The 10,254-nt window shown below is 49.2% G+C and overlaps 1 protein-coding gene across 2 annotated transcripts in view; it reads left to right on the plus strand.

Annotated features, from left to right (window-relative positions):
• CCDC136 (coiled-coil domain containing 136) overlaps nucleotides 1-10,254 on the plus strand; it is a 31,460-nt gene that overhangs the window by 13,135 nt on the left and 8,071 nt on the right. Inside the window, exons 6-15 of one of the 2 annotated variants that reach the window (XM_011939562.1) lie at nucleotides 625-736; nucleotides 1,335-1,500; nucleotides 1,737-1,877; nucleotides 2,212-2,370; nucleotides 2,662-2,832; nucleotides 3,325-3,510; nucleotides 5,435-5,629; nucleotides 6,129-6,356; nucleotides 7,794-8,306; nucleotides 8,703-8,924. In XM_011939562.1, the coding sequence (XP_011794952.1) occupies nucleotides 625-736; nucleotides 1,335-1,500; nucleotides 1,737-1,877; nucleotides 2,212-2,370; nucleotides 2,662-2,832; nucleotides 3,325-3,510; nucleotides 5,435-5,629; nucleotides 6,129-6,356; nucleotides 7,794-8,306; nucleotides 8,703-8,924 (2,093 nt within the window). The remainder of the gene's footprint in view (nucleotides 1-624; nucleotides 737-1,334; nucleotides 1,501-1,736; nucleotides 1,878-2,211; nucleotides 2,371-2,661; nucleotides 2,833-3,324; nucleotides 3,511-5,434; nucleotides 5,630-6,128; nucleotides 6,357-7,793; nucleotides 8,307-8,702; nucleotides 8,925-10,254) is intronic. The other variant, XM_011939563.1, reaches the window with a different exon arrangement.

The raw sequence follows: 10,254 nt of genomic DNA on the forward strand, positions 1-10,254 counted from the left end.
GGTCTCGATCTCCTGACCTCGTGATCCGCCCATCTCGGCCTCCCAAAGTGCTGGGATTACAGGCTTGAGCCACCGCGCCCGGCCTGGGATTAAAGTCTTGAGCCACTACGCCTGGCAAGAATTCTTTACCACATCCAGACCGATGTATTTGGTGTGGGAATAAAGGACATACAAGGAAACTCAGAATGCCTGAAAGGCAGGTACTGGCAGTCACATCTGACAGTTCACATCTCTCAGCTTTTTGTACTAAGAGCATAATTGGAAGGTAATCATAAACAGTTGAATGGAAACTTTACATACAGTAAACCCCAAACTTAATTAAACCTTCAAAAATTCCTAAAAGTTCAAGAGTCTGCTTCGGTTGAGGCTTTGAAGATGAGCACACAGGGCAGATCTTCAGGGCAGATGAGAAGAAGGACAGCTATCGGGAAGAGGAGAAAGACTCACTGCACTGTGAAATTTCCTGGGCCCTGTTTTCTAAGCCTCTATCTCTCTTTTCTGTCTTTAGAAAAAGAGAAGCTCTTTAGCCTTCTGCTCTCATGTTTCAAAACAGGAAAACTGGGGGCTGGTCATCAGTGCTTTCCTTTCCTCCTGGTCTCATCTCTCTCTGCTTGTCCTCTGCAGAAGAACTGCAGGAGCTGCGGGAACGCTACCATTTCCTGAATGAGGAATACCGGGCCCTGCAGGAGAGCAACAGCAGCCTCATGGGGCAGCTTGCAGATCTGGAGAGTGAGAGGTACAGCTGTCTCTGGAGAGTGAGAGGTCATGGGGTTCCACAGGACTCTGTCTTGCCTTGGGCTTTCCCCTGAAGGCAGATGTCAGGGCAGTGAGCGTTCCTCTGCTCCTGGAGACCCAGTCCTTTCCATGGTTTCCAAAGGATACAGATACCATCTACAAGCAGACATGGGGATCCGACCCAGTTATTTCAAGACTAGAGGGAGTGAGTTCTGAAGTTTACTTCTGCTCTAGGCACTGGGTTCTGGTTTGCTGTGCCCTGAAGTAGATCAGAAGAGATTCGTTTATTGTCCGCATAGACTTGTTTCAGGCTAATGGCAGGCACAATGCTTCCAGATTGGAGTGGGCTTGACTAGGCCTCGCCTGAAAACTAACTGGACTGGCATTCTAAGGGTCTCCCAGAGTCAAGCACACCTTTGCAGATTGAGGTGCTGGAGACTTTCCATAGTCTTCTAAGCATGTTTATCTGAGTGGTGAGTCACAATAGAAGGCCCTTTACTATCTTTGGCCTAAAATGAAGGCACCAGGACCAAGCATGCATGGCTGGTGTTGCCAGGCAGAACTCCCTTCAAGCATAGCTCTGGGGTTCTGGATTGCAGGACGCAGAGAGCAACAGAGAGATGGCTGGAGTCCCAAACACTAAGTATGACGTCAGCAGAGTCTCAGACTTCGGAAATGGATTTCTTAGAGCCTGATCCTGAAATGCAGCTGTTACAGCAGCAGCTACGGGATGCCGAAGAGCAGATGCATGGCATGAAGAACAAGGTAGGGCACAGAGGGTGGGGAGGGCAGGCACGTTTCTTGTCTTTCTTTCACCTTCTCCCAGCCTGTGGTAGAAACATCTCCACAGGCATGCACTGTGGCTGGAGATAGTATTCTGGGGTCTTGCTTGCCTGATGTAAATCTTCCAGTCAAAGAATGCCATGCTTTCCCCAAGCTTGTTCTTGGAGCACATGTGGTATCTGTAGTAAACAAGCCTCCCTGTTCCATTTCCTGCATAGTGTCAGGAATTGTGTTGTGAGTTGGAAGAGCTACAGCATCATCGCCAGGTCAGTGAGGAGGAGCAGAGGCGGCTGCAGAGGGAGCTCAAGTGTGCTCAGAATGAGGTGCTTCGGTTTCAGACCTCCCACAGTGTCACTCAGGTAAAGACTGCCCAGGGAGTCATCTGGGGTGGGGGCAGAAGGGCCTCATGGAGGGGCTGCTTCAACCAGGGTGGGCACAGTGAGTATGGCTGTGCTCTGCTGACTCTTGCCCTGCAGCTGGGCACAGTCCGCTGGAAACCAACTGTAGAAGTCATATAGCACTGCATTCTAGAAATGGTGGTCATTACTGAGTATCTGTCTCACAGAAGAAACCAAACCCTAGACCTGTGGGAGCTCCTCAAGATGTCTGCATCTGAAACGGAACCCAACTGATCCGTAAAAAGATCTGCTGTTTCCTAGAGTAACTGTTCTACTCACATCCTCCCTACCACAGAACGAGGAGCTGAAGTCCAGACTCTGTACCCTGCAGAAAAAATATGATACTAGCCAGGATGAGCAGAACGAGCTCTTGAAGATGCAGCTGCAACTTCAGGCTGAGCTCCGGCAGCTCAAAGTCATGAAATCCACACTTGTAGAAAAGCAGAGTGAGAAGGTAACAGCAACCAGAGGTGAGGGGACAACTTAGGTGCTAAGGGCATCCTTCTGAGGTTTTGGGAAAGGTGGATCAGAGTAGTGAGTTAAAAATAATTCCAGCAACCACATAGGCAGCACCACAGGTAAAGAACTCCAGCCCTGCTCGGTACTACATTAGATATGAGGACATTAGGAAGTGAAGGGCAGGGAGAAGCAAATCTTAGACTATCGGTGTCTTCAAGTGACTCACACAGAAGAGTGAGTGGGTTAAGGAGCCCAGAGGCACTGCCCAAAGCCCCCTCTACCATAGGAGTTACTGTGCCGGCTGCAGAAGCTGCAGCTCCAGCACCAGAACGTCACATGTGAGAAGGAAAAACTGCTGGAACGGCAGCAGCAGCTGCAGGAGGAGCTGCAGTGCCATGAGGCGGAGCTGCAGCACCTCAGGGATACGGTGGCCTCCTTCAAAGAGAGCAATGAGAAGGTAAAAGAAGCTCCTGGTGAGGGAGGATGTAGCCTCATCTTGTGTGGGGGTGAGAGTGCAGAGGAGGAGAGGGAATGGTAGGAGTGTGGAGGAGCTGGCAGTGAGGGGGCCAAAGAGGTGCTTAGGAGAAAGGTAGCCTCGGGGAGTCACAAGGCTCTCATCGTCCTTTGATTTTAAATCAGAAAAGCAGCATATAAAAAGGAAGTCCCTTTCCCTCCCTACCTCCCATAAAAGGAAGCCCCAGAAGGTCTGTGTTTCTTTTTAAATTATTTTTATATTTATTTATTTATTTAACTGGAGAGGCTACACTGGGAAGGTCTGTGTTTTAATCCGGTCAGGGACGGGTCCATCTTGGGTATATATCCCTGGCTGGGGTGAAATTGGGGCTGAGAAGGACAAGGGAAGATGGGTCCCCTTAGTCCCTGCCTAGGAGGAGAGAGTTCAGCAGCAGGAGTGCCTGGGGTGATGGCCAGGCCTGCCTCCCCTGCCCAGACCACAGAGACGCACGCTCAGCTTCAGGAGATGAAGCAGCTGTACCAGGCCAGCAAGGACGAGCTGGAACGGCAGAAGCACATGTATGACCAGCTGGAGCAGGACCTCCTGCTCTGCCAGCTGGAGCTGAAAGAGCTCAAGGCCTCCCAGCCCATTCCGGAGGACAAAGGAAAGTGTGCTAATAAGGTAATTGTCGTTCAGAGAGGTGACAGCTCCTGGGCACTTGCTCCAGAGAGAGGAGGTACAGAGGCAAAAGGTGAAGGCACCCAATCAAAGGGCTTGATGGGCGCTTCCTAGGCAGGAAGCAGAGGCAGGGCCACATGCTGCTAACTTCAGAACAGTTTGCCCTGACCTTGACTGAGCCAGAGCCACAGCTCAGTAGGATCAATACCTTTGGATCCCAGTCTGAACCCCTGAAGGTTTTACACATGATTCCATGTATGTAGACAATGGAATATCTATACAATGGTGTTAGAACTGTAGTGATAACTAATCATTCATGGAGAGGAACATATACATGGACCCATTACACAACTATTATTGTTGGAACTAGAGAAAGGGGCCAGTTTTCTGGGTCAGATTGCAAATGCTGTTATAAGGGGGTACAGTCTTGTGCCCAGAGCGCTGACTAGGCAAGAGAAGGACCTAGGCTCTTTCAGGATTTATTCTGTGACTTTGAAGTAGTTAAATTCTTTGTTGTTGTTGTTGTTGTTGTTGTTGTTGTTGTTGAAACAGAGTCTCACTCTGTCGCCCAGGCTGGAGTACAGTGACACGATCTCAGCTCACTGCAGCCTCTGCCTCCTGGTTTCAAGCGATTTTCCTGTCTCAGCCTCCGAGTAGCTGGGACTACAGGCACATGCCACCGTGCCTGGCTAATTTTTGTATTTTTAGTTGAGACAGGGTTTCACCATGTTGGTCAGGCTGGTCTCGAACTCCTGACCTCAGGTAATCCACCTGCCTCGGCCTCCCAAGCTTTGATTACAGGCATGAGCTGCCATGCCCTGCCAGTAATTAAATTGTTGAAGGTTGAATTGTGCCCTCTTTAAATGGAAGCGAATACTACTCTTATCTCACTTCCTTTTAGTAGTAAATCCTGATAGTGATAAATAAGGCCTTATTCATTTTTTTTCTTTTCCATAGTGTATAAAATGCAAGCCGTTATCATTTATCCTGTTGAGCACTTTCAGCTCCTGATTACTGATGGGAAGTGGAAAGGTGTTGAAGCATGTTGGAGAAAAGGCCCAAGAGTCTCTAAAGATGGTGGAGCTGGTCACATTCTGCCAGAAAACTCAGTAGTTCCTGTCCCTGGGGAAAGGCCTTCAGGAGACAGAGGACTGGGAAGGTTATTTGGGCTACCTCAACAGTCTCTTTGCCTTTCTATATCCAGGCTCACGTTTCCTCCTTTTTCCACTTCTACTCAATTTAGGAGCCCAGGGGATCCGTGACTTGCTCGTCACCTCTTCCCCTAATGGGAAAAACAATGGGAAAGGAGAAGCATGCTGGCAGACAGCACCTGTTTTTTTCTCTAGCCATAAAACAGCATTGAGATCTGTCTGATATTGGAAAATTTGGGTTTTTGGAAATGGGATGATTTAGACTTCTCAATCCAAATTCGGCAATAGTGCATACATTCTAAAGATATAAAGAGAGAATTAGGAAAGCAAAAATGGGAAAAATTAGGGTGAAATTAAGTCCTTATTAGTAAGGAGTGAAATTGCATTCAAAAACAACTGGGGTTAATGAGAATAACAGGAGCTAAGAGTTCCCAGCAGGGTGGGAATATGGTGTATACACCAAAGGAAAGGGCCAGAGAATAGGAAGGGGCATTGATAGCATTCGCCATCAAACTGCCCCCAGAAAGGAATGGTAGAAGTTTAGGGCAAGACCAGCCACCAGTCTAGAGCAACATGCTCTGAAAGAGCAGCCTGCGGGGGATCCCCAATCGGTATCTAAACAGCCAGGGTGCATTGTGGCTTGGGGTGACCAGTCCAAGGTGACCGCACAGGGAGAGAATCACAAGAGGCAGGAGAGCGCAGAAGTGCTCTGTTAGCCACCCAGGAAGCTTACCTTACAGAGTAACCACCCCCTCCACACCCACCCCCACCCACAGTGTGACACACTGCTGTCCAGACTGACAGAATTGCAGGAAAAGTACAAGGCCAGCCAGAAGGAGATGGGGCAGCTGCAGATGGAGCAGTGTGAGCTCCTGGAGGACCAGAGGAGGATGCAGGAGGAGCAGGGCCAGCTGCAGGAAGAGCTGCACAGGCTCACACTGCCACTGCCCAAGAGTGGCCTCTTACTCAAGGTAACTCTGCCAGAGGCAGCTGCTAACTGTGGGGAAGCTGCTCTGAGAAGCTTCCCTGTGTGACTAGGGAAAAATAAAAGGGTGGAGGTTGAACTTTTTCTTCTTTTTACCAACGACTCCTTACTTTCTCACCACTCTCCCCAAACCAAAAAGCTCCATAGAGCCAATTAGAGTTTTTCTTACAAGGGCTTTAAATCTTAAAATACCTTTTATACTCTGGAATCTGTGCAGCAGTTTATATTTAGATATTTAGTCCATCTGGAGAAAATGCACCTGAAACCACTTTGTAAACGACAAAATATATCCCAACGTAAGAAACCATTGCTACTTTTAGCAGGTCTCCATAGAAAGACTCCCCCTGTCCCCAGATGGGCTCTGTGAAGCCAGCCCTGAGATTCTTCAGGGAATTGTTCACAGCGGGGATGAGGCACCAAGGATGCATCGGACTTTCTGTGTAACCACCACAATCCCTTGCCTCCTTCCTTCTACTCTGCCTCAGAGTCAGGAGCTACTCACCAAGTTAGAAGACCTGTGTGAGCTGCAGCTGCTCTACCAAGGCATGCAGGAGGAACAGAAGAAACTGATACAGAACCAGGACTGTGTATTAAAAGAACAATTAGAGATCCACGAAGAGCTGCGACGTTTCAAAGAGTCTCATTTCCAGGAAGTGCTGGAGAATCCCGATGATTCCAAATTGGCTAAGTCCTCAAAATGTAATCGAAACAAGGTAACCATAGCAAGAGGTAGGGAGACAGTTCTCCTGAGCACAGCAGCATGACAGGGAGAGTGGGCACCACCAAAGGGTCAGAGTTGGGAAGGCCTATTTGGCCAGGGGTAAGGATAAAGCTAAAGCCCTGCCCTTTACCACCTGTGACCTCTCTCAGGCTCCATTAAGAGGTGGCTTTTAGATACGGCCTGAGGACCTCACCTAGATGCCATTATCCTTTATCACATTGATATTCACAGTGCCCAGTTGAAGCACTGTGAGCAGTCAGGGCAGAGCTGGAATGACCCAAAGTCTGTCATGGGATCATTTGACTCATTCCCAGTAAGATGTATAGTATCAGTGTGGTGTTTGTTTGGATTCCTTTGGACTGACTCTAAACATGTCATCTTTTTCTTAAGTGGAAAAGTACAGTTCTCAGTTATCAAAATCGATCACCTTTGGTGTTATCTATGAGGCAAAGTTGGGCCCTTTCATTTCCAAGAGAAGAATTCCTAGCATATGGGGTTCTTAGTACTGACCACACTATCTTCATTGGAACTTTGGTGGCAATAACAGAGCAAGATCACAGGGGTTAGACCAGAAAATCGATGCCTCTCAAGTACCAGCAAGGGGTCATACCGATGAGGTGACACAGGTGGAGATCACCATACAATTCTATTCAGGGTTGGGGGCTAAAGTTGTTCTGAGGTCTCAGCGTGGGCGAGGAGGGGCAGGTAGACAGTTTTAGTTTAGGCCGAATCTATTCATTCAGATCTTATTCTGAACCAGGGAGTAGCAGAAGTCAACACTGTGAGGCTGGATCATATTCCAGGGGCATCAGATGTCCAGGCTGCAGGCCTGGGTAACACAGCTGGGAACCAGGTATAAAATATTTCCTTAACTGATCAGATCTCATCCTGGACATCAGCGCCAAGAAGCCAGGCCCAGAGAGCCTGGGAAACATGCCCAGAGGCCAGATTCAGAATTGGGGCAGGAGATACAGGAACTAATAGTAAGATTTTGATTCCAGTTCTTCATATTGCCGCGTTCAAGGCTGGGCTGATTTTAGAACTAGGGGCGGGCAGGGAGACTGAGCCTGAAGGTCAGGATAACAGGTATACCTGACTGAGAAGAGGGTGTGATGGGGAGCCAGGGTGTTCTGGAAACCCACTCGGGACTGCTCCAAGGAGACTGGGATGTACCAAAGTGCAGAAACCAGCTGAAATGGGAGCCCAGAAATTATGGAGTATCTGCCCTGGGGATATTTTCCCAAATGAGCAAGAAACTGATACATGCCAGTTACCTGTAGTTTAAGTCAGAGACATAGGCCGGGGTGAGGTGGAAATGTAGGCATGCCATTCTCTAAGGTGTGCTCTCAGACATCTGTACCAGGAGAGGTGCAGCTGGAAGGACTGAAGTGTCACGGTAATGATAATGTCTCCCCACCCCTGCCCCCAGCAATCCAAGCTGCTCATGGAGCAGATGCAGGCCCTGCAGGTGCTGTATGACGCCGGTCAGGCGGAGCAGGAGCTCTTGCAGCAAGAGCAAGGGAGGCTCCTAGAGGAGCGGAAGAGACTGCAGGCAGACTTGCAGCTCTGCCTGGAAGAAATGCAGCTGCTTCAAGTCCAGTCCCCTTCTATAAAAATGAGCCTTGAGTCCTACGGGAAGAGCTATGGTAGCATGGCCCCCAGCAATGAGAACTGCCGTAAGACTTATGATACCACTGTGGATGACAATGAGAGCTATAACAAGAGTTACACCAGCACCCAGACCAGCAGGGAGAGCTTTCTCAAGAGCTATGACAGCAGCACCAGTGCCAGTGAGGCCTATGGGAAGAGTTACTGCACCACCAGCGACAGCAGCATTACCTATGGGAAGAGTTATGGCAGCACCAGTAGCTCTGACACCTGCCAGAAGAGTTTTGTCAGCAGCTGCACTGACGAGGAACCTGCTGAGCCTGAAGACATGGAGGTAACAGTTGCCAGGTGACAGGTCAGGCAGGGGACGATGGACTCTTGTCTTTTTAAGAGATGCATCGCCAGGGGAAGGGACAAGAAGTGTGGGAACGGGGTCAGAGCTGACCTGGGGAACTACTGAAAGTAAGCGAAGCCTTCTACCCATGGCAGCCTGGTCTCCCACTCAGCCCTCTTGTAGAGAGATGCTCCCATCTGGACAGAGGCCCATAAGATTCAGTCCATTTCCTCACCACAGCCATGGTGCTCTTTAATGGGGGTAAATATAGGATTCCCCCGTGGGCAGTTCTGGATCCTGGTGGCCATTGTTTGGTATCCAAGGAAGGGCCCAGCAGAGTGGGGCAGAGCTTAGGTGCTCCTCAGGGTGCTATTGTTGCTCCCCCACCCTCTGCAGCGCTTTGAGGAAATGGTTGCGAAGGTGCTGATCAAGCTGCAGACGGTGCAGGCCATGTACCAGATAAGCCAGGAGGAACACAGCCAGCTGCAAAAGCAGATGGAAAAGTTACTGGCCAAGCAGAAAGACCTGAAGGAAGAGCTGGATGCCTGTGAAAGGGAGTTCAAGGAGTGCATGGAATGCCTTGAAAAGCCCGTGGCCCCCCAGAACGACAAGAATGAGGTAACCACTGTCAGGGAGGCAGGGTTTCCTCTGGCAGCCCCTGGAGCCAGAGGGGTCATGGCCACTTCAGAGAGGCTAAAGAGAGAGGGACAAAGCAGGGAGAGCATGCACCTCAGAGGCTGGGCAGTCTGCTCCATCCCTGATGACATTTCCCAAGTGCCCATGGAGCTGGGGTTTACTGGTCATCGGGACTCCACTCATCAAATGATTTCTCTTTCTCTCTTTGCCACTTCTGTTCTCTCTTTTGCTTTGTGTTCTAGACCACTTCTGTAGAACTGTATTTTTGCACTTGCCAGTCTTCTTTCATCACTTTGTGTGCATTTGCTTTGTCTCCTGGTGCACCAACTGGGAGCACCAACTAAATTGTAAGCAGCTCAAGGACAGGGACATGTCTCCTTTTGGATCTCTCACAATGCCAAGAAGAGTGCTCTGCACCCCCTAGGAATGGGACAGAAGTCTTGTGTCTGGCCAGGGGTTCACAGTCCAATGGGGGTCTCTTTGTATACACACGGGAGAGATTCAGAGAGCAACGAACACATGGGTCCAGATTGGCTAGTATTGGTCCCTACTGAGGGGATGGTCATGTTCTGCCATCAGCCAAGGAAGACAAAACCCGAGATCAGGGAGCAGAATGTGACTTGCCTCTGTTTCCAGGGTGAGGTGCAGGAGCCCAGTACACACTTCAGGAGTGTACAACACAGTTCTTTAAGTAATTGTTCCTGTTAGAGAGATGGGTTGGATGAAGTAGGAGTTCCTATGAAAAGAATTCTAGGCCAGGTGCGGTGGCTCGCCCCGGTAATCCCAGCACTTTGGGAGGCCAAGGTGGGTGGATCACCTGAGGTCAGGAGTTCGAGACCAGCTTGGCCAACATGGAGAAACCCCATCTCTACTAAAAATACACAAAATTAGCTGGACATAGTGGCACATGCCTGTAATGCCAGGTACTCGGGAGGCTGAGGCAGGAGAACTGCTTGAACCCAGGAGGCGGAGGTTGCGGTGAGCCGAGATCACACCATTGCACTCCAGCCTGGGCAACAAGAGCAAAACTCCATCTCAAAAAAAAAGAATTCTATCTAATAAATCCCCGAGGTTCAGAATTGATAGCAGCCCTGTTGTTATTCCCCAGTCACAGTAGAAAACACCATTTAAATCGTTTTGACCTTCTTTTTTTTTTTTTTTTTTTTTTTTTGAGACGGAGTCTCCCTCTGTCGCCCAGGATGGAGTGCAGTGGCTCGTTCTCATGAATGTATAAGAGTTTCAGAGAAAATCTTCAATTCATGTCCCCATGGAAATAGTTACATATAAATCCTTTTTTTCTTTTTTTTTTTTT

This window comes from Colobus angolensis, unplaced genomic scaffold (genome assembly GCF_000951035.1).
Source record: "Colobus angolensis palliatus isolate OR3802 unplaced genomic scaffold, Cang.pa_1.0 Scaffold182, whole genome shotgun sequence".
Lineage (NCBI taxonomy): Eukaryota > Metazoa > Chordata > Mammalia > Primates > Cercopithecidae > Colobus > Colobus angolensis.